The 24,658-nt window shown below is 44.4% G+C and overlaps 2 protein-coding genes across 2 annotated transcripts in view; both read right to left on the reverse strand.

Annotated features, from left to right (window-relative positions):
* Positions 1 to 1,945, reverse strand: part of MBTPS1 (membrane bound transcription factor peptidase, site 1) — a 66,367-nt gene extending 64,422 nt beyond the window's left edge. Inside the window, exon 1 of the mRNA XM_070952745.1 lies at positions 1,708 to 1,945. Coding sequence (XP_070808846.1) covers positions 1,708 to 1,894 — 187 coding nt within the window. The 5' untranslated portion in view covers positions 1,895 to 1,945. The remainder of the gene's footprint in view (positions 1 to 1,707) is intronic.
* A 12,454-nt stretch (positions 1,946 to 14,399) lies between these two features.
* On the reverse strand, positions 14,400 to 23,620 carry HSDL1 (hydroxysteroid dehydrogenase like 1). Its single transcript, XM_070952862.1, has 5 exons — positions 23,550 to 23,620; positions 21,244 to 21,480; positions 19,121 to 19,566; positions 15,513 to 15,740; positions 14,400 to 15,275 (listed from the first exon to the last, which is right to left on the reverse strand). The coding sequence occupies exons 2-5, from the start codon at positions 21,461 to 21,463 to the stop codon at positions 15,195 to 15,197; spliced, it is 975 nt and encodes a 324-aa protein (XP_070808963.1). The 5' UTR covers positions 21,464 to 21,480; positions 23,550 to 23,620; the 3' UTR covers positions 14,400 to 15,194.
* Positions 23,621 to 24,658: the final 1,038 nt, after the last annotated feature.

Genomic DNA, 24,658 nt, shown 5'->3' on the forward strand with positions numbered 1-24,658 from the left:
CAAGTATCTTTCCCAGTCATAAAAAAATATACTGCAAATAAATTAATCAGCCCTTTGATGCCATGATAAAAGTTTCTTTATGCAACTGCCTTCTTCTGACCAACGCCAGGCCAGTCGTTTTCAGCAGACCTTTCCTATACAGGGAGTCCTCAATGTACGACCACAATTGAGCCCAACGTTTCCATTGCTAAGCAAGACAGTTGTTAAGTGAGGTTTGCCCCATTTTATGACCTTTCTTGTCACGGTTGTTAAGTGAATCACGGCAGTTGTTAAGTGAATCATTCAGTCATTAAGTAAATCTGAGTTTTCCCCATTGACTTTCCATGTTGGAAGCCCGCTAGGAAGGGTAAGGCTAGAATAGACTATAGAATACAAAGAGAGGAGGGGAGGGGAAGGGGGAGGGGGAGAGGGAGGGGGAGGGGGAGGGGGAGGGGGAGGGGGAGGGGAAAGGAAAGGAAAGGAAAGGAAAGGAAAGGAAAGGAAAGGAAAGGAAAGGCAAGGAAAGGAAAGGAAAGGAAAGGAAAGGAAAGGAAAGGAAAGGAAAGGAAAGGAAAGGAAAGGAAAGGAAATTTTATTCGGCCAAGTGTCATTAGACACAAGGAATTTGTCTCTGGTTCATAAGCTCTCAATGTACATACAAAACAACAGAGTAATGGTGATGACATGACCCCGGGACAGTTCAACTGTCATATAGCTTGCCAGTTATCAAGCTCCCGAATTTGATCACATGACCATGGGGATGCTACAATGGTCATAAGTGTGAGAACTGGTCATAAGTCATTATTTTCAGGGCTGTTATGACTTTGCACTAAATTACAGGTAGTCCCAACATTTCTGTTGCTAAGTGAGACATTTGTTAAGTGAGTTCTGTCCCATTTTACGACCTCTCTTGCCGCAGTTGTTAAGTGACTCACTGCAGTTGTTGAGTTAGTAACACGGTTGTTAAGTGAAATTGGCTTCCCCATTGGCTTTGCTTGTCAGAAGGTGGTGAAAGGGGGTCACATGATCCTAGAACCCTGAAACAGTCATAAGCATGAATCGGTTGCCAAGTGTCCAAATTTTGATCACATGATCATGGGGATGCTGCAATGGTCACAGGAGTGAAAAACAATCATAATTTACTTTCTTCAGTGCTGTTGTAACTTTGAACGGTCACAAAACGAACTGTCGTAAGTCGAGGACTACCTGTAAATGGCTATAAGTCGAGAATTATCTGTAGTTTCATTTTATAAGAGACAGCAATACATACATACATACGTACGTAAAGGTAAAGGTTCCCCTCGCACATATGTGCTAGTCGTTCCCGACTCTAGGGGGCGGTGCTCATCTCCGTTTCAAAGCCGAAGAGCCAGCGCTGTCCGAAGACGTCTCCGTGGTCATGTGGCCGGCATGACTCAACGCCAAAGGCGCACGGAACGCTGTCCCCTTCCCACCAAAGTGGTCCCTGTTTTTCTACTTGCTTTTTTAACGTGCTTTCAAACTGCTCGGTTGGCAGAAGCTGGGACAAGGAACGGGAGCTCGCCCCGTTATACGTGGCACTAGGGATTCGCTGTACTGCCAACATTTCGATTGACAAGCTCAGCATCTTAGCCACTGAGCCACCGCGTCCCTACATTCATACACAATGTATGTACAAACATACATGCATACATAGATATATTGCATTTTGCAAAGGCTGCATTAAATCTGCTGCAAGGAACTCATTACCGTGTTCCACGACGGTTGAGGAGAATTCCACCTTCAGGGTCAGATGAGAGCAGTCGGGACATAAATGACTTTCGTGAGAGGAGTTCCCCAGCCTGGTGCCCAGGTGCTGTTTGCCGCAGAGCAAGATTGCCGTTAGAAACAACCAGGTGTTTGCAAGCCGCATGGTCAGGAAAGGAGGAGGTTTCATTTCCAGATTTCCATGGATTCAATTCACACAGTGATCCTCCATGAATCAGTTTTTTCTCTCTCCCTCCCCCCCTCCCCCCCAGTCTCTTAATTTCAGGGAAAGCTGCTCTTTTAAGCGCTCTTTAAGTTGACGGCGTTAAAAGTTTTGTCCGAGCCAAGCAAAAGTCTCGTCTGCATAGTCTTTCCGGATGAAGCCTAATCATCAGGCTCATTTCTTTCTCCGTTTTTTCTCCATTTTTCATTACGGGATCCGGTCACTCGGGATTCAACAGATCGGCCCTGTACTCCATTTCAGACAAGACCGAGTGGAAACGAAGCCAAAATTTAAGGGTGAGGGTCACCGTTCATATTCTGTTCAGATGCAACCTGTAAAAACAAACATTACATGAGTTAAATATTGGTGAAATATATTGACATATCTGGGCTGCACTGCTGTTTCAGGTGCTCAAGTTAAAAATGACATGACAAGCTGTGGAAGGGTGCTGGGAATAATGACTGTCAAAACAGATTGTGACTGCCTCCCGCTTTTAAAAAATCCACAACCATTCCACCGGTTGCAGGCAAACTACAAAGGCCAAATGGAGTCAGTTTGGTGAAGTGGAGAAAAGCAACCAGGCTAAAAACTGGGAGACCATGAGTTCTACTCCTACCTTAGGCACAAAGTTAGCTTGGTGACCTTGGGCCAGTCACTCTCTGTCGACCCTAGGAAGGAGGCAATGGCAAACCACTTCCAAAATCTTGCCAAGAAAACTGCTAGTTGACATGAGTCAACACTAACTTGAAATCACTAAAATTCCAGACTACAGGAACCAGAACCGCCACGCGGGTGACCCTGAGGACACAGACAAACTTCCAAGTGGCCTCAACGACCCTCTAAAAGGATGCAAATTACCAGCTGTCTGCACGGAATATAAACCCTTCCATTCCCCACTATTCTGTCAGAGTCTGAAGAAACTTCTTGGATGAGAAGCGGAAGGTCTTCAAAAGAAAAAACCAGAAAGTTGCCTTCTGAAAGAGCGCCTTTGGGACAACCATGACCTAGATGGCTGAGAATCTCTACAGACTTGAAGTCACTAAATAAATTAGAACAGCGTAGTCTTCCATCAACTTATCATGTCCATTAAACCATAATTTTAAACTTCTGCACTATTACAAGGGCACTGGCAGAAATGCGAAGTGAAATTGTAGTGAACAAAACAACGCAAACACAATAGATGTCCGCATTCTTTAATACTGGAAAAGAAGGACTTCCAGCAACACAAATCCGTTGTGCTTGCAATGTTATCACAGGAAGGCGTCTCGCTAACAGATATACGGGTTGCCCTTGACTCACAACCACAACTGGGACCGGAATTAATTAATTAATTAATTAATTAATTAATTAATTAATTTAAATTTCTATACCACCCTTCTCCTTTCGGACTCAGGGCGGTGAACAGCCAAAAATAAAACATTTGTACACAAAAGTTAAAATAGTTTTGCATTGCTAAGCTAAGCAAGGTGGCTGTAAGTGAGTTGTGCTCCATTTTATGGCCTTTTGTGGTCACGATTAAGTGTTCCCCCATTGGTTTTGCTTGTTGGAAGCCGGCTGGAGGAGATTGCAAATGGTGATCACGCAACCTGGGGCACAACAACTGTTGTAGATAGCAGGCTGGTGGCCAAACACCTGAATGGCGATCGCAGGACCATGAGGATGCTGCAATGGTCATAAGCGCAAGGACTCGTCGTAAGCCACTTTTTTAACTTCAAACAGGTAGCAAACAAATGCTTGTAAGTTGAGGACTACCTGTACTGAACCCACTGCAACGTGCTTTTTCACCTGAACAGAACAAGAAACACTACAGGAATTAAATCAGGATATTCTAAACTGAAAAGAGCTTCGTGTATTTATAATGTATTTACTTTGGACAGGTGAATCAGAAACTAGCTCGCAGCTATTTACACAGTGGCCACATAGATCTTGCCAGGGAAATATGCAATTTAGCAGGATGGACCAAAGGTAAGGTCACAAAAAGGTTCACTAACAAGGATAAGTTAAGAGGAAATGAAAGCGGTAAACAATAGCCAAGAAGCCAAAGTCTGCAATCCAGCTTAGCATCTAACAAAAAGAGCAGAAATTTAAAAAAAAAGCCAGATTTTAAGACATCCACATCCACCTGACCCACTAGAGAGGGGAGGCAAGGAGTGTTGTGGGTCCCATCCCCTAGGGAAGTACATCTGGTGGGACCCTTATCAGAAGCCAGGTGGGAAGGCTGAAAAAAGCTATCCTGGGATGCTGCAACCATTGCAAATACATGCCGTTTGCCAAGTGCCCAAATTCTGATCATGAGGCAATGGGGATACTGCGACAGTTATAAGTGTGTGAGGCTCGATCCTACATCACTTTTTTCAGTGCTAATGGAACCTCAAGTGGTCGCTAAACGAATACAGGGAGTCCCCAATTTAGAACAGTTCATTTAGTGAAATTCAGTTACAGTGGAACTGAAAAAAGTGACTTACGATCATTTTTCACACTGACAAGTAGCATCCTCGTGGTCATGCGATAAAAATTCAGACACCTATTATTTATTTTATTTTATTTATTTGATTTATATACCGCCCTACTCCCGAAGGACTCAGGACGGTGAACAGCCAAACAGTAAAAATACATAGAAACAAAATTTAAAAACAAAGTAAAATCGAATTACACAATTTGGCCCAGACAAATTAAAACACCCCAATCATTTAAAAACCGATTAAAATTTGCATAATTAAAAAGAGGGAAAAGATTAGGCCAGGCCAGCCTGGTGGAATAAAAAGGTCTTAAGAGCGCAGCTGAAGGTGCGCAGATCTGGGATCCTCCGTATCTCCGGGGGGAGTTCATTCCAGATAGTAGGTGCCCCCACAGAGAAGGCTCTCCCCCTGGGGGCCGCCACTCGACATTGTTTGGCCGACGGCACCCAGAGGAGCCCCTCTCTATGAGAGCATACCAGCCGGTGGGAGGCTATTGGTGGTAGTAGGCGGTCCCGTAGGTAACCAGGTCCTAAGCCATGGAGCGCTCTAAAGGTGGTAACCAAAACTTTGAAGCGCACCCGGAAGACCACCGGGAGCCAGTGCAGCTCGTGCAGGAGAGGTGTCACATGGGAACGCCATGTCGCTCCCATTACCACCCGCACAGCCGCACTCTGCGCCAGTTGGCAACTGACTCATATTTATGACGGTTGCAGTGTCCCTGGGGTCACATGATCCCTCTTTCGCAACCTTCCAACAAACAAAGTCGGTGGGAAAGCCAGATTCACTTCACAACCGTGTCACTGACTTAACAACTGCAGTGATTCACTTAACAACCATGGCAAGAAAAGTCGTAAAATGGGGCAAAACTCACTTAATGTCTCGCTTAACAAAAGAAATCATGGGCTCAATTATGGTCCTAAGTCAAGGACTACCTGTAGTTGTAAGCTGAGGACTACCTTTACCATCTGCAGAGGAAACTACACACACTTTCGGGTCCCAACCAACACACCTCTGCAAACACACGTGTTCCTCAGACATTTTTGGCATGAGTATATTAAACAACCAAGCGGACATCACACATCCTTGCCTTACTTGCTTGCTCCATGTTGGTCCATACACTAAGCATTCCATTTATGCCTTCCTATGGTTTATTTCCATCACAATCAACCGTCAACTCCTTATTCACACAAAATATTCCATAATTCAGGCCAGTTCACTTTATGATACACTTTCTCTAAATCATCGAATCTGTAGTAAGCTTGTTTCTTACTGACTTGACAAAAGATAAAAATCTGATCTGCCTGTTGTTCCCTGCCAACGTAAAGGTACATTGCAAATGTTTTTACTTCTCACGCCCTTCCAGTTTCAAATTTGGCCAAACCACTTTCTTAATACATTTGACAAATGTATTAACTTAACTTCAGGTTTGTTATCATTTCTTTTGTGCAACAAGAACAATAATGGCATTCTTCAGTCATCAGGTACAGCTTCACATGCATACATAAAATAGAGGCATAGTTTACTTACGAAGTGGTTATGCAACTTGCATTACATACTTTGTAAGTAAACTATGCTTCTATTTTAACTTTCTTCTGTTCTCACTCTCTTTACCTGCACTTTACAACTTCCAACATTCTCATTGCAGACTTTTTTTCATAACTTTTCTCTTTAACACTAGCATTAATAGTAGCTGTTTCAACTCTGTTTGACATAATTCTACTATTCTCACAATTTTTCTAAAATCTTTTAGCGTTCTCTTACATCTGTATTACTTCAAATCATTTAATCAATTTCATTTATTCTCCAGGAGGCAATTTTATTTAGCACTCCTCAGCTATTGCCCAAAGAAATTTTTATTTCCCTCAAAATCACCCTGCATTTTCCCTCTATCTTTTAAGCTTACCTGCTTCTTCGATCTGAGTACCTTCTTTGCAACTATCTTTTTCTCTTTGTACACATCATGTGTTTCACTTCTGCTGCAATCATTTCACTTCAACTTTGCACCAAGCACTTTTTTTTTTGCATATCCCCATTAGCATAACTCCACACAACACTCTGCAATATAATACTTTCCACTCCTCCTAGTAACTTCCATGTCTCATTCGTTCTTTTTAGCATAGTGTCTCCTGAGAGTTTTTCAGACAGGCCTTATATTTTAAAAAACTATTCTAATTAATTTACTGAAATCAAGCAATACATGAATAAACAAAAATTCTCATTACGTTTCAAATAATAGAAACCAATCAAACTTCATTCAAAATCAAGCAACAGCACACAGGTTTGCAAGTAAAAATCTAAAAAGTTAATACATAAGGTTTTTTTTTTTTTTAAATGTACTGGTAGAAGCTTGCTTTATAACTTGGTGTGTTGTATGAACCAAGCTCTTGTGGTTTATAAATTATAATGGCCATGTCTTAGCATGTTGTTATGGGCACACCCATTTTTTTACTACACTGTCAGAATCACAATCAGTTTTAATAAACTGCAACAAGAGCATTTTTCTTCACCCCAAAGGTTCTCTTATCACTTTCATATTATAGTCAGAAGAAAATCTGTTAATATCATAAAGCAGGGGTCTCCAACCTTGGCAACTTTAAGACCTGTGGACTTCAACTCCCAGAATTCCTCAGCCAGCTTTGCTTTGTCGGTTGAGGAATTCTGGGAATTGAGGTCCATAGGTCTTAAAGATGCCAAGGTTGGAGACCCCTGTCATAAAGAATATGAAATAAATGTTTGTGTTTGTGTATGGGGGCGGGGTAGAGGGAGGGAGAGAGGGAGAGAAACATTTCAAAGCACAAGAGTTTTCCAAAGAGAATAAGAATTTGTATGCAGCTCTGAAGAAATATTGATAGCAGAAAAATGTTTATGAGCAGGCTCTAATTCTTATGCATCTGGGTTATATTATTTTAGGCTAGACACAGGGATTTTCTTCTTGGAACAACCTTCAACACACACACACACACAACTGTCGGAGGCTAATCTCCTTTCTCTGTAATAAATCGTTCTGACATGAGAAATATCCACCATCGGGTGCATTTAGTCACCTAAGTATCCATCTGCAATCTATATTACAGATGGATACTTATATACCCCCATAGCTTCAACCTTAAACTGTCTACTGTTGACCTCACCCCATTCCTAAGAGGTCTGTAAGGGGCGTGCATAAGCGCACCAGCGTGCCTTCCGTCCCTGTCCTACTGTCCCCATTTATTTGTACTCATTTCATGTGTTCATGTCCATGTTTATACTTATACCTGTTTATCTTGTACATGTTTGACAAACCAAATAAATAAATAAATATATGACGCAGCCCAGACTGTTTACTATTTCAGAGAAGAGATTCCGATTGCCTGATGTGACAAGTGAGAAACAGTGAAGAGGAAAATATTTTAAGTTTCATCCTTCCGTGTTTTGGGGTTTTTTTCCTCCTAGCCAAAAAAACCCCTGTATTCCATCTTTATTTAAGTTTCCTAGATATTGCTGGGCCTATAAGTCGAAGTGCTACAGCTACATATGATGCTCACCATTTTCAATCAATATACAGAAGTAGTGGTTAGACCACGATTTACCTTGTAATCCGATTGGAAAACCAGCCAGAGCTGCTGAGAGTCTGGCAGCGTAAAAGTTTAATAAATAATACAGGTGGTCCTTGATTTACGACCACAATGGAGTCTATGGCTAAAGGAGACATTTGTTAAGTGAGTTTTTGCCGCATTTTATGAGTTTTCTTGTCACAGCTGTTAAGTGAATCGTTTCAGTTGATAAGTTAGTAGCCCGGTTGTTGAGTGAATCCCGGCTTCCCCCCATTGACTTGGCTTGTCAGAAGGTCGCAAAAGGGGATCACGTGACCTTGGGCCCCAGCAACGGTCGTAAGTATGAACTAGTTGCCAAGCGTCTGAATTTTGATCACATGATCATGGGGATGCTTCAAAGGTCATAACTGTGAAAAACGGTCATCAGTCACTTTTTTCATTGCCCTTGTAACTTTGAACAGTCACTAAATGAGCTGTTCTAAGTCCAGGACTACCTGTAATTCTGAGCAGCTGAAGGCAATTTATATTGCAATGACTCTTTAACTGTTTTCTGGCTAATATTCCATTTCCTTCTCTTCTCCCACTCCTGCAACTGTGAAGATACTTGCTTCATATCCTCCTAGAAATCTGAACAGCCTGTTTCCCAAAGGGAAGATTAACATTTTAACCCCCACTATTTCAAATTCCACTGGCCAATACCTCCCACCATAAGGGAAGCATTCAATAAACAATATCAGAAAATGAACAAAGAATTAAAAACATGGAAACAAAAATAGACCAAGTAGAGACAAAAATGGACACACTGGAGCAGAAATCTCTACAATTAAATAAGCAACTTTCAGACTCAATAGCAATGTTGGAATGGGAGAAAGCTTCGTATTTCCTGCGTTTCCAAAACATAGTTGAGGAGAAAGATGAAGAACTGGGAGAAAAGATGGTGGAAATAGTGTCAGAAATAATACAGAAGAATAAGACAGAAATAAGAGGACAGATTGATGAAATTTACCAGTAAATACTAATTACATAAAAAGACATTAATTGGCGAGGGAAGTACATATTAGATTTACAAACAACCAGAGATGAAGTATATAAGAAATCACGAGAAGAAACCTTGACTTACGAATGACTTCTTAAAGCTCCTTTATGCAAAACTCAAACTAATGCACCCTACTCTGCAGGCTGAGATGTAGCCAGTTTGCCCAACTCTACAGAGATGAAGCCAGATTGTCCACGTCTGTAAACTAAGATGAAGCCAGTTTGCCCAACTGCAGACTGAGATGAAACCAGATTGTCCAACTCTGCAGACTGAGATGAAGCCAGTTTGGCCAACTCTGCAGAGATGAAACCAGATTGTCCAACTCTGCAAACTGAGAAGAAGCCATACTGTCCACGTCTGTAAACTGAGATGAAGCCGGTTTGCCCAACTGCAGACTGAGATGAAACCAGATTGTCCAACTCTGCAGACTGAGATGAAGTCAGTTCGAGTAGTGGTTAAGGTGCCGGCCTAGAAACCAAGAGACACTGAATTCTAGTCCTGCCTTAGGCATGACAGCCAATTGGATGACTTGGGGCCTCTCAGCCCACCTCACTTCACAGGGTTGTTGGTGTGGGGGGAAATAGGAGGAAGGAATGCTGTATGTTTTCCCTGCCTTGAGTTACTTATACAGCAATAAAGGTAGGATAAATATCGAATAAACAAATCAGCGTGCTCATGTCTACGGACTTGAGCTGGAGCCAGTGTGCCTATTTCTAAAGGCAGTTGAGTTGAGTTGAATTCAGTTGAGTTAAGGAGTAGAGTAGAGTAGAGTAGAGTAGAGTAGAGTAGAGTAGAGTAGAGTAGAGTAGAGTAGAGTAGAATAGAATAGAATAGAATAGAATAGAATAGAATAGAATAGAATAGAATAGAATAGAATAGAATAGAATAGAATAGAATAGAATAGAATAAACAAAGAATGGAGTGGAATGGAATGGAATGGAATAGAAATATAGAAGAGAATATAGACTAGAAAAAGAGTAGAGTAGAGAGAGGAATAGAATAGAGGAAAGTTAAATTAGGTTAAATTAAGGAATAGGAATAGGAATAGGAATAGAGTAGAGTAGAGTGAATAGAATAACAACTTTATTGTCACTTTGATGATGGCATAGGGAACAAAGCTGTTACAGAATCTGATAGTCTTGCTACAGATACTTCAAAACCTCATCTCAGAGGGGAGCAACAGAAACAGACCGTGAAGTGGGTGTGTGGGGTCTCTAACAATGCTTCAAGCTCTAAGCACACAGCACTTATAAGCTGCATCCTGAATAATGGGAAGCGACCTTCCTATAATCTTCTCTGTTGTCCTTACCACTCTCTGTAGGGACTTTCTATCTGAGGCACTGCTGCCACCAAACCAGATAGTGATGCAGTTTGTTAAAACACTCTCAGTTGTGCCTCTGATAAAAAAAGGAGAGGTCTTAGAGCAGGGCTGTCAAACTCCCGGCTCACAGTCGGTTTAGCAAAAGGGGGGGAGGAGTCCCGATAGTCACATGATGCCGCCGTGATGACCAGAGTTTGACACCCCTGTCTTCCTATGATCTTCTCAGCTGTCCTTACCTGCTGCTTATAATCCACAAACCCTGTTGAGATGCAGCAAGTCCAGAGGGAGCCAAAGCTCACCCGATGCCTGGATCCCCAACCCCACTACAGGAAGTCCTCGACTTACGACAGTTCATTTAGCGACCGTTTGAAGCTACAACGGCACTGGGGGGAGGGGGAAGTGACTTTTGACCCCCTTTCGCACCTACCGTATGACCGTTGCAGCCTTCCCCATTGCATTGGGACGCTGGGGCCAAGTGACTCGCCTTTACGGCGAGCCGCAGCGTGGTCCCCTTTTTGCGAAACGGCTCACAAGCAAAGTCAATGGGGATTCACTTAACCACCGTGGTACTCACTCAACCACCGCAGTGACTCGCTTAACCACTGGGGCGAGAAAGGTCGTAAAGCGGGACATGAGTTCGCTTAGCAACTGTCTCGCTTAGCAACGGAAGCGTTGGGCTCCGTCGCGGTCGTAAATCGAGGACTGCCCTTATTCCCGATCCCGCCCTTTTCCCAGCCCCCTCCGACCTCCTGACTGAGGGAAACCTGCAGCCTCGGACCGATCCCTCCTTCCTTCCTTGGGAGCCGAACCGGGCCGCGAAGTCCAACCGGGGCCTAAAAAGGGCCGCGGCGTCCTCTCAGCCCGCTCCCTCACCCCACCCCGGCCCGCTCCGACTTACCCGCCGCCTCAACCCTTCGGGACCCTCCGGCTTGGCGCCACGAGCTCCGAGCGCGGCTCTTCCTTCCCCTCAGCCGGAGCCTCCGCTCGGTCCAAGTAGCGTCCGAGAAGCTCCTTCCATGAAGAGAAAAAAAAAAACGGGCGACGGTCAAGCGCGGTGCCTGCCGGGATGTGTAGTCCCGGCGCCGTTCCTCCATGAAGAACTGGACGGCCGGAAGAACTACATTTCCCAGTGCGCAGGCGGAGTTGCTTTTTTAAGAGCCAAGGGACGGTGGCCGCGCGGGGCCTTTTTCAGAGTGTGCACGCGCCCTCGGGCGGTCGGCCGGCCGGCGCCGCTATGCCTTGTGGGACGTGTAGTCTGGAAGGCAAATGAAGGGCACGCCGGCAGCTTTCCTCCTAACCGGGAAACCCTTTTGTTGTGGACTACAACTCCCAGCACCTTTCAGCGGCATTGCTGTAAATAATAGGAATTGCAAGTTGGAAGCCTCTGAAAAGTATAGTATCCAACTTGATTAAAAAGCTAAATTAAGTTAGATAGGAATTTTCCTCACAGCAACTGCGAATATTGGAGTTCACACGCTGCCATGTGATCTGTTATTCTATATGATCATATATAATAAACGTTTATACAAGCAAGGTGATTATTGTACTACAGTGGTGAAATCCAAATTTTTTTACTACCGGTTCTGTGGGCGTGGCTTGGTGGGCGTGGCGGGGGAGGATACTGCAAAATCTCCATTCCCATCCCACTCCAGGGGAAGGATACTTCAAAATCTCCATTCCCAACCCACTCCAGGGGAAGGATATTGCAAAATCTCCATTCCCTCCCCACTCCACTCCAGGGGAAGGATACTTCAAAATCTCCATTCCCGTCCCACTCCAGGGGAAGGATACTTCAAAATCTCCATTCCCTCCCCACTCCAGGGGAAGGATATTGCAAAATCTCCATTCCCACCCCACTCCAGGGGAAGGATATTGCAAAATCTCCATTCCCACACCACTCTGGGGCCAGCCAGAGGTGGCATTTGCCAGTTCTCTGCAGTACTCAAAATTTCCACTACCGGTTCTCTAGAACCTGTCAGAACCTGCTGGATTTCACCCGTTTTATTTATTCACTAAATTTATTTATTTATTTATTTATTTATTTATTTATTTATTTATTTATTTATTATATTTCTATACCGCCTTTCTCCCATAGGACTCAAGGCGGTGTACAGTCAAGAAAAATATAGACACACAAACATCATAAAATTGCTAATTAAAATTATTACTTAGTTTGGTCAATTAAATAAAACCCAGAATTAGATAACATTTAAAAAATCATTCACATGTTTGTATGTTTAGCCCTGCCTGTTGGAACATCAGGGTCTTGAGGGCACGGCGGAAAGCACGGAGATCAGGGATATTCCGTATCTCCAGGGGCAGTTCATTCCAAAGGGTTGGAGCCCCCACAGAGAAGGCCCATGGTTATAAAATAAAATATATGAAATAAACCATGGTTCACAAATCAGGGCTAAACAGGATATACAATATGGGTCTACAGCTGCTAGCACTGTTTATAACCCTTATTAAACTGCTTTACTTTTACACTGCTGTACGGTTTTCATTCCTATGCGTCCTGTCCCCAAAATATTGGGGAACAGAGCTGTTTGTTTTTACCAATCCTGGTTTGATGGTCTCTAAGGCTACAAAAAAGAGGAGTCAGGGGCCCCCCTCAAACTCAAGTAACTCAGGATCTGAAAATAACTGTGCCCCGATTTCAGACGGCACGTCAAACTCAAAAGAGGCCACCAGCAAACAGTTCAATCAGCCACATTCTGTCTGCGGAGAAGACTCATGTTTCTGTGACAGCTTTCACAGAAACTAAACCTAAATTGATGCTTAAGTCAAATTGTTCAGGACCCTCTTACAACTGATTGATCGACCCATTTTAGATACACTTTATATCAGGGGTCCCCAACCTTTCGGACCTCAGGGACCACTAAATTCATAATTTTAAATCCCACGGACCACTAATATGATCTGCCTAATGACTGGCTGGGTGGGTGTGGCCAGGTGGTCATGTGACTGGGTGGGCGTGGCCAACTCGATGGCCAACTCAATGTCACTCATGTCGAGGGGCGCCTTGCCGTCCTCTACTCACTCCTCCCTTCCCAGCCACTCCTCGCCTCCCCACCCAGGCTCCTTAGGGCCCCAACAGGAAGCAGTTGCTGGAGCTAAGCAGCCACCATGAGAAAGAGTTGGCAAAACAGCTGGCTCAGTTCAAATTGGATCTGGCCAAGAAGAAGGCTCAGCAGAAGCACCTGGCTGAGGACTAGAAGCATAGGCTTTCCAAGCAGAGGGAAGACCTGCAGGAGTGCAAGACCAGGTACTGAGCCTGGAGGCTCAGCGGGCTGAGATGGTCAGCCAGTTCCAGGCCATGATGCAGTCCCACTGGAAAAAAGATCCTCCAGCTCTTTGCCACCAGCGGCACTTCCCTCCAGCCTTCACCCAAAGCCCCACACCAGGAGGCTGAAGCAGACCCCAAGTTGGAATTTCTGCCCCCCTCCGACCCACACAAAAAGACCCCAAAGGGGGAGATTTTCTGCAGCAACACAAATGTTCATTGCACGTATCTGTCCCAGGGGCCGTAGTTTGAGGCCCCCTGATTTAGTGCAATATCAAAAATGCAAATAATTTTTCTGTGGACCACCAAAATTTTCTCACAGACCACTGGTGGTCCACGGACTACCAGTTGGTGACCGCTGCTTTAGATATCACCACTCTCTTCCCTTCCAGCCAGCAGGATGGAGCCTTCTCTGTGGGGGCACCTACAATCTGGAACAAGCTCCCCCCGGAGATATGGAGGATCCCGGATCTGCGCACCTTCCGTCGCGCGCTCAAGACTTTCTTATTTCATCAAGCTGGCCAGGCCTAAATCTTTTCCCCTTTTAAATGTAAATTTTAATTTGTTTTTAAATTATTGGGTATTTTAAATTTGTCTCAGCCAAATTATTTAATTCGTTTTTATTCTATTTTAAATTTTTGTATTTATGTGCTTTATTCTGTGGCTGTTCACCACCCTGAGTCCTTCGGGAGTAGGGCAGTATATAAATCCAATAAAATCAAAATCAAAATCAAGGATTACTAGACTGGGAGGGAATAAGACATGTATTTTTTTCCCTACAGACGAATTCATAAAATAACTTCATCTACAGCTACAAATGTTCACACTGATCCTGTTTACTGCAGTAAAATAAAACAAAACCCAGAACAGCTCAGAATTTGTTTCTGTTCCAGAGATTGACACCTCTGGAGTAAGACAGTTTTGAGAAGTTGCCGAGGAACCTGTATGGCAGCCCTTAGCCTTGTGAGGCTGAAAAGTTAAGGACTCTGGGCCACCAACACCCCCACGAGACAGCCGTGTCAGCTGAGATCCTAACATCCATCACAGCACCGGCCATTCCAAAGTGGACACCATACATACAACAATAATTTCCTGATAAAAGCAGAAGATCGCACTGATTTGAAGAAGGACATCTCCGCTGAACAGTTGTAACTGGAGTAGCTTTGAGGGTAATGTTGCATCAAACTCCCACCAGATGGAACTCAGTTGGGGTTGATGAGCGTTGTAGCCCAGCGCACGAGGTTGGAGAAAGTTGATCTACAATGCCCTATTGGCAGATTTTTCTTTCTTTTTTTTTTGCTCTTCTGGAACCCAAGTTCTTCAACAACTCAATTTCTCCATCATCCACAGGTTTCTTGTGTCTTTCACTGAGGAGCCAAGAAGAACTCTACATAAATGATGGAGAGTTGGGGTGGAGAATACTATACCAGCTCTCTAAAAGTTTGTTTCAAGTGTTTTCTTTCAGCTACGTCCAAGCTAAACTTCCTTCGAGTCTTGAGTACATGATTTCAAAGAAATAACGCAAGCAAGAAAGGATTCCTGCAAAGAAATCAGGATTTTGCAGCTACAGTCCGTCTAATCTTCCAGATGTTATCGGTGCTCAAGGCAAGATCTTCACAGGCATTTTTTTTTTTTTCAAAGTGACTTCTGGCAATATTTTATTCTGGGTACCATCCAAGCCCAGAACCATTCAGGGACAAACCTTGCAAAAATCATCTGCAAGATAAAAGAAAGGTTTTTTTTTCCCACACAGAAGAATTTATAAAACAACTTCACCTACAACTGAAGGGTTAACGATAATCCTGTTTACCACAGCAAAATGGGAATTCAGGGAATCTCACCTGAGAAAGGCTGCTTAACTCATGTTTCAACTCCTGCCCAATCTTGGGTCTGCTGATCCTAGCAACAGCGAGAGAAAAATACAAAAGAAGCGACAGAAAAAGCAAATCTCACCAAAAGCGCATGTGGCCAATATCCTGTGGTCCTTGGGGAGACTCCGAGGGTGGTGACGGCGTGACAAGCATACACCTCCGGAGAAGGCACGAAAAAGCTCATTTTGGAGAGGGTGCTACTCAGCTTTGTCACATTGGGGCAAACGAAGAACGGAATTAAGCTCTGAATGAAAATGCCCTGAGGGGCATATTCATAGTGAAGGGATCTGCTGAAGTGATCCAGGTAAGTCTGTGGAGAATAAATGAAGAGGAGGGGGACAACCGTTAAAAGAAATGAAATTCTGGCTTTAGACTATGTAAGAGGGGACCAGGGGTGAGGGTGGAACACAGCTTGACTCCCTAGGTCCGTGATGGCGAAACTATTATTTATTTATTTATTACATGTATTTATATGCTGCCATTCTCCCGAAGGACTCAGGGCGGCGAACACAAGTTAAGAAACAAGTACAATAAAATCATAACTTAATCCAAATAATTAATTAGTAGTAAATAATAAAGCCCGGAATCAGTCTCAGCCTATTTGTTTGAAAAGCCAAGTCTTCAAGTCCCGACGGAAGGAGCGGCGATCAGGAGCCGTCCGGAGTTCGGTAGGTAATTCATTCCAGAGGGTGGGAGCACCCACAGAGAACGCCCTACCCCTGGGCACAGCAAGGTGACATTGCTGTGGTGGCCTAACAAATCCTTTTAAATGATTTTAAATTTGTATGTCTTTTAAATTTTGGGCCAAATTGAGATATTTCCTTTTAATCTGTTCTTAATGTTTATATTATGTGTTTTTATCTGGCTGTACGCCGCCCTGAGTTCCCAGGAAGAAGGGCGGTATATAAATTTGAAGTAAAATAAAATAAAAAATAAATAAACATTGGCTCACCGTCAGAACCCTGAGGAGAGCGGCCCTGTGTGAGCGAACAGGACGGTGAGAGGCAGGCAGGAGAAGGTCATGCAAATATCCCGGACCTAAGTCATGAAGGGCCTTATAGGTGAGGACTAGCACCTTGAAGCTATGGCATGCGTGTCCAAAGTGGCACATGAAAGCATGTCGCACGGCACGCATAGCTTTACCTGTTTTGTCTTCCGGGTTTCTGGCACCACATGCGCGTGTGATAATCAGTTGTCCTTCGCGTGCGTGGCAGTGCCGAAAACTGATGTGCGCATGTGCACCGGCCAGCTGATTGTCGGATGCACATGCACACCAGAACCCATAAGTTTGGCTTTTCCGGAGTGTGATCCCTTCATGTGTGCGGCAGTGCCGAAAACCGGCCTACGCATGCGCACCGGCTAGCTGACCGTCGGGTGCGCATGTGCGCTAGAATCCGGAAGCTTTTCCAGAGCGCGGCCCCAACACGCGGGCGCATGCCGAAAAGGTTCATCATCACTGCCCTAGATGGTATATTTAATTGATCAACTTAATTAACTCCGTTTCTGGATGCTCATAAAACCATGAACCCATAAAGCAATTAAACAAATCGAATCAAATTTGTTAAGACATAAAAATAGGCAACCAAGGTTAACACTAAGTAAGATTAGCTTCTTATTTGCTTGCAGCTGCTCAGATTTGACCTGACTAAGCCTGCTGTGTGAATCAACCAATAAATAACCAAACTCCAATTCTAACATCAAACTAACCATGTTAGAGCTCAGGGTGGACAATTCAAAGAAATCCAGTTTTTTCAAGTTGTAAAAGTTTCAAAGAATTCAGGCTATCAAACTCTGGCAAAATGATTAATACTTTGGGTACTGTAGTCCCTTCCTTCCTTCCTTCCTTTCTTCCTTCCTTTCTTCCTTTCTTTCTTCCTTTCTTTCTTCCTTCCTTCCTCCCTTCCTTCCCTCCCTCCCTCCCTCCCTCCCGTCACGTCCATTATAGGTAGACTCCATTACAGTCATATTTTGAGGACTATCTGGTAGATAAAATGTGGATTCCTTGGGGCTTTCCCTAGCTGAAGTCCATGCTCTACTCGAGAACCCACTTTATTACTCTGGGTAAATTATTATTAGTAGTAATTATTAAATTTATATATGCCACCCATCTCACTATCCAGCAACTCTGGATGGCTTCCATTACAACAATATAAAACAAATATCTAAAACAATTAAAAACATTGAGCATTATAAATTAAAACATTAAAAACAAACAACTGGATACAAAGGGCCAATATGTAAATGGGGGTAGAGATGGGATCTTCTCCCAATCTACTTAAGCACCTCCAAAATGGGGAACTGCTATCAGGCACAAAAGGATCAGGACCATACGTTAAGTTGCAGTTCAAAGCTTTAATGCTCAATTCTATGCGCAAGAATCTGGACAGCTAAAGTCCAATATTAAATTGGCGTTAGAAAAGGGCCGATGGCATTCAGGAAGGATTGGACTTAGGTTTTGGTTGTTCTGAGCTGGTTGTTTTCCTGAAGACATTTCATTGGCCAAAGGAGGCAACATCATCACCGTTTATTGTGTTACCTAGTTTGGGTAATGAAACATCTGGAGGGAAACAATCAAGCTCAGAGAGTGCCCAGGAGCCTTCGTTTCAACCCTGAGGTACAAATATTTTCCTTTACTGGACTTAGACCATTTGTGGGAACGCAATGACTCTAGGCTGATGACACGCTTAACTCCACCCTCACCAGCTCTGCCTTCTCTTCTCCTACAGTTGCTCTCCTTTTACTACCTACTTGATAGGGAAATTGTACTCTTAAGGTTAAAATTTATTTATTTATTTATTTATTTATTGGTTCGATTTATATGCCGTCCTTTTCCGGAGACTCAGGGCGGCTTACAATGCATTAAGCAATAGCCTTCATACTTTTGTATATACCTGCTTAGTAGGGCTTTCGCCCCCCCCCCCCCCAAAAGCGGTGTTATTTTTTATACAAAGTCAGCTTATTGCCCCTACAATCCGGGTCCTCATTTTACCTACCTCGAAAGGATGGAAGGCTGAGTCAACCTTGAGCCTGGTGAGATTTGAACTTGCAGTAATTGCAGGCAGCTAGTGTTACTTAACAGTGCTTTAATCTGCTGCGCCACCAAGGCTCTTGGTGGATGAGGGAGCAACCATCACCTCAGGTGCCAACCAGAGTCCTCTTCACCAAAGGACCGGTTAGGACAGGGGTCTGCAATCTTAAGCACTCAAAGAGCCATTTGGACCCATTTCCCACAGAAAACAAAACACTGGGAGCCACCGGGTGGGCGTGGCCAACTCGATGTCACTCACTTCCACCAGTCACATGACACCCCCCCATAGCCACGCCTACCCAGCCGGTCATTAGGGCAGAGAACCAGTTGTTAAAAAACACCGGGAACCACAAAACCCATTTGACATATATCTCTCTCCCCTCCCTCCCTCCCTCCCCCCTCTCTCTCCCTCTCTCTGTATCTCTCTATGTCTCTGCCCTAGCCGCTTCTCCATCCCCTGACGCCCTTACCTTCTCAGGCCAGGAGAGGAGTGACCGGGAGGGGAGGGCGAGGGGCGGGGCCAGCCAGTGGTGGGATCACCTGACAGGGAGCCATAGCAGAGGGCCCAAAGAGCCGCATGTGGCTCCCGAGCCGCAGATTGCTGACCCCTGGGTTAGGAAATTAACACCAAACTGGCATCGTTTTTCCCTGTTGAGGTATACCTTGGAGGCCGAATATGCTGTATACTGAGGACAAGGATTGCAGCAGCTGATAGAAGAAATGTTGACAATGGCCCCCTTCTTCCTCTGCACCATGCCCGGCAACACCAGGTGTGCCATCATGTTGGCGGCTCCAATATTTACATTGATGAACTCCCAAATCTGAGCCTCCGTCAAACTGGTGAAGGAATCGGGCAGAGGGTTAAGGACACCGACATTGTTGACCAAGACGCCAATCTCTTTGCCTTCCAGAACCTTCTGAATGACCGGATAGGCCTCACGGCCCCTGCTAAAATCCGTCACGACAGTCACGGTGCTGATGTTGTAAGTCTCCATGATCTCTTTAGCAGAAGCTTCTAATTCTTCCCGGTTCCGGCTAATCAAGATGAGGTCAACTCCACAACCGGCCAGCTCTTTAGCGTAGGAAAAGCCAATGCCCGAGGTTCCATCTGCAAGGAAGCAGAGACACATGAGTGTTCTGACCCAGCTCCCAAAACACGACAAACCCTCTGAAGTGAATTCAAAGATTCCTTTATTAGGAGCGCCGGCAGCCCCGGCAAAAACTTTCCTTCTCACCCATAGGCTAACAAGTCTGTCCGGTAGGGAGATGAATAGTTGTCTGCCACATCTATTCATCTCCGCCCCCTGCCTTTTATCCCCAGAGTTAGGGAGGGGCTTCATTAGCAGCAGTGGCTCTTCCGTCCCAAGGATTGGCCCATGGATTTCCACTGCTCTCCTCTCCTCAGCCTTCTGAGCATCCGTGTGTCAGGCACTGGACCCAGCTGTTCCTCCTCTTCCTCATCAGCCACCTCAAGACCTGGGGGCTGTTGACTCTCCATCTGAGGGCTGACGGACAGCTCAGGCTCCGCCTCTCTCTCTCTCTCTCCCTCTCTCTCTCTCTCTCTCTCTCTCTCTCTCTTTCTCTGCCAGCTCCATTCCCTCTTTCTTCTTGGAGCTCTCAGGTTGCCTTGATGCTGACCCCAACTCCCACGCCTCCTCCTCTGATTCGGCTGCTGGAGGGGCTGGCAGCCGATAGGCCACAACAACAGAAGGCAGAGGCTACAGGAAATCCTCTTGCCAGGAAGGAAAAATCGATCGGCCAAGCCAAACATCTATCAGTGTTTTTCAACCTTGGCAACTTGGAAGACTTCAATTCCCAGAATTCCCCAGCCAGCCTTTTTCTTAACATTCCACATTTCAGCTACAGGTACTCCTCGACTTACGGCCACAATTGAACTCAACAATTCTGTTGCTAAGCGCGACAGTTGTTAAGTGAGTTTTGCCCCCATTTTACTGTGGCCACTTTCGGCCACAGTTGTTAAATGAATCACTGCATTTAAGTTAGTAACAGGTAGTTAAGTTAGTAACACAGATGTAAAGTAAACATCTGGCTTCCCCATCGACTTTGCTTGTCAGAAGGTCGCAAAAGGGATCATATGACCCCAGGATACCGCAACCTTCCTAAATATGAACCAGTTACCAAGCATCCCAATTTGATCACATGACCATAGGGATGCTGCAACCGTCATAAGTGTGAAAAACAGTCATACGTCACTTTTTTTCTCTGCCGAAGTTGCAACTTCGAACAGTCACTAAACAAATGGTTGTAAGTTGAGGACTTCCTGTATTTGGAATGTCCAGTATCCTCCTGTAACATCAGAGCATTTCAGCCAATGACTCCAATGCCTCTGGCAGCTAACACTTCTTAGCCTTTTCATTCTAACCGTTGGATTTTTCATTCTGTGTAGGTACCAATTACCAGCTACCAATGATAATATTTTGAATATCCTTCAGTTAACCTAAAGCTAGGCATCTGCTGCTTTCAGATTTTTCATTCTGCGTGGGTACAGGCCAGTGTTTCTCAACCTCGGTAAGACCTGTGGATTTCAATTCCCAGAATTCCTTAGCCAGCGAAGCTAAGAATTCTGGGAGTTGAAGTCCATAGATCTCAAAGTTGCTGAGGTTGAGAAATGCTGGCCTGTACCTACACCGAATGAAAAATATGAAAGCAGATGCCTAGCTTTACTTTAACAGTAGGATATTCAAATTATTATAATTCTTGTTATTTTGTCGGAGAAATTATACATAAAACCATGGGCAGGAGGGGGGAAGGGGGGAGTTCTTACCTGTGACCACAGCCCATTTTCCATACCGCTTGCTTAAGTCAGGCCGGCCAAAGATGCGTGGAACGAAATGCACCCTGATCAGCACGTAGGTGTCACTCAAAACGGTAATGCACACCTTGCTTGCGTAGAAAGCTCCCACAACCGCTAGCATCTCCACGCAGTAGTGGTAGGACCGTCCGATCTCCCGCATCAACAGGGAGAAACTGTCCACCGCAGCCATTGCAACCGGAAATTGAACTAAATAAATTGAACTAAATAAATTATTTTGAAAGGGGAAAAAACACGAGAGGTATCAGTTAGGATGAATTTATGTGAGATACAGGCAATCCTGTATCTTACAAACAATCGTTTAGCAACCATTTAAGGTTACGCTGACACTGGAAAATAGTGACTTTTAACAACCAGTCCTCATACTTAACAATCGTCACAGGATCCCCATGGTCACATAATCAGAATTTGGGCTCTTGGCAACTGGCATGTATTTAGGATAATTTCACTGTTTGGGGGGTCATGGGATCGCCATTTGAAACCTTCCCAGCAGGGGTGAAATGCTCCCGGATCGGACCAGATCGCTCAATCTGGTAGCGATTTTTCCCTGTGGTTCGGCAATCCAGTAGCGATCGCTGCCCGGGTGTCATTACTTCCTGGTTTTAACCAGGAAGTAATGTTTTTTTACCTTCTGTGCATGCGTAGGTGTGCGCGCACACATGACTGTGTTCGCACGAAGAAGGTGTGCGCGGTGCATGCACTTCCGAACCGGTAAGGAAGGTAAGTAGATTTCACACCTGCTTCCCAGCCAGCTACCAACGAGTGAAGTCAATGGAGGCAGCTGGCTTTGTAGAATAGAATATACAATATAGAATACTGTATAGAATATAGAAAGCTGGCTTCATAGAATAGAATATAGAATATGGAATACTGAATATAGAATATAGAATATAGAATACTGTATAGAACCTGTCAGTCTATTTCCTTCCTTCCTTCCTTCCTTTCCTTCCTTCCATCCATCCATCCAACCATCTATCCATCCATCCATCCATCTAATCGTATCCATCCATCATCCATCTCTATTGTATATCTGTCTATTTCCATCTATCTATCTACCATGTTTCCCCGAAAATAAGATCTTGTCTTATATTTTTTTGAACTCCGAAATAAGTGCTTGGCCTTATTGCCATGCACTCAAAAGCCCGATTGGGCTTATTATCAGGGGATGTCTTATTTTGGGGAAAACAGTTTAGAAAGAGAGGGAGGGAGGGAGGGAGGGAGGGAGGGAGAGAGAGAGAGAGAGAGAGAGAGAGAGAGAGAGAGAGAGAGAGACCATGTTTCCCCGAAAATAAGACCCTGTCTTATATTTTTTTGAACCCTGAAATAAGTGCTTGGCCTTATTGCCATGCTCTCAAAAGCTTGATTGGGCTTATTATCAGGGGATGCCTTATTTTGGGGGGAACAGGGAAGGAGAGGAAGATTGAGAGAGAGAGATGACAGATAGATACCATGTTTCCCCAAAAATAAGACCCTGCCTTGTATTTTGTTGAACCCTGAAATAAGCGTGTGGCCTTATTGCCATGAGCTTAAAAGCCCGATTGGGCTTATTATCAGGGGATGTCTTATTTTGGGGGAAACAGGGCAGATGTCTCCACCTTTGGAAGACATCTATTTTGCCATTCTTTGCCCATTTAGCCGGCACGTGACTGGTGTGTTAGCAAAACTCATAAACGACATCGTTTTTCAAAGGCACACCATCATTGCAAAAGCAGGGCATAAGCATCCTCTTGAGAACAGCAAGAATTAATTCCTAGGCTGATTAAGGCAAGCCAATTAAGACAGAATCTCTTTGAAAGGGCTTTTTTTCCCCCCCTTCCCTCCTATAAACCCCAACTGAACTCTCCCACCTGGCCCTCCCCCTCCCCCCATTGCTGAATCAAGCTCAACCTGGCTGATTTATGTCCATTTACTTAGAAATCAGAGCCCCTTAATCCAATGGCAATTGGGTTTCTGGCAGGAACACCGTCCAAACAATTATTTTTTTAAAAAAACCATGCCATTTTTGCTTTGAATCCTTTGGGGTTGCTAGTTTGCTAGCTCAAGGAATGACCCGGAAATTTACATTTTTCTAATTGCGGCAGGCAATTATTCTAACACGATTATTCAAACATGATTTTTAAACAATTAACATAATTAATCAATTATAACTGTATGCAAAAATAGGATGCAAAAATAAGCAGACTCATCCGTCATTGCTTTTAAAATGCAAAGAGACAAGGACAAATCCCCAATTTTCTTTTGGCTTGTATTGATCTTACCAGGTGTTCTAGGATGCAGGTGGGCTTTGCATCACAATATAACATCTGCAGGATTGTAACTTCCCTCTTAATCCAATTTTGCCATTGGTTAAAAACCTTTCTTTAAACCTAGCTTGTATTCTAGCTAGTAGGAAAACCCGGAACGCGGAGTTTGGAAAGGAGCCGGCTAATGTAACGGTCCCTGAATCCAATTCCGTAGGATTGACAAGCCATTTTTTCCATGTAACCTTAGGACGCTTTTTTTCCCCCCCCTCCTCCTCCAAAATGTCCAGCTTCCAGGTCCTGAACGCGGTGTAATAAAAAAAAAATACAGAATTTAAAGACACCGTGTTTCTACTTGATCCCTTGGCGACTCTTTTCGACATAAAACTATTTAAAGCAATCGAATATTGTCATGAATTGATCTGGAGGAAGGACTTTAACCATTTATAGCGACGCTGTTATACGTATCTTCCAGGAGATTTATAGCTGGTTCAGTGGAAGAGTTACAAGATTTATAACTAGGACAATTAGGAAAGTTTTCTTTTTTTTACAATTTAATTAGGGAAGACTCGAGAAGAAGTTTTGACCCCCCCCCCCAGTGGGGGCCACTAACTTCTCTCTTTCCCACTGAAGTTTGCTGACTGGGTTTCCGATACGGGAACCCGCAATATGGTTCGAAGCGTGGGACGCGAGTCTACACTTTTCACATCTCTATGGCCCTTGTTTTGGAGCGCTCGGGACTGGAAGAGCAAGGGACGCCTCAGTCGGGAAAAAAGGCGGGGCTTAGCGAGACCACCTGGCCCGGGAGAGCGCGTGCGCGGACCCTTGCGTGGTGCGTCGTTGTCATGGAAACGGAGAAACCGTTGTCCTGGAGCCGTTTGAAGCCGGGAAAGGAGGCGGCGGCGGTCGGAGGCGCTTATTCCGCTGCGGGAGGAAGGATGGCCCACTGAGGAGAGAGTGAGGCAGCAGAGACGCATAATGATCATCCGTTATTCACACACTGTAAAAAAAATAATCATTGATTGAATATTGGAGGTCCTCGGTTTACAACGTTTCGTTTAGTGACCGTTCGAAGTGACACTGAAAAAAAAGGGACTTGACAGCCGTTTTTCACACTTAACGACCTT

Source organism: Pituophis catenifer, unplaced genomic scaffold, assembly GCF_029215685.1.
Source record: "Pituophis catenifer annectens isolate HBS135680 unplaced genomic scaffold, rPitCat1.0.hap2 SCAF_13, whole genome shotgun sequence".
In the NCBI taxonomy this organism is placed as follows: Eukaryota; Metazoa; Chordata; class Lepidosauria; order Squamata; family Colubridae; genus Pituophis; species Pituophis catenifer.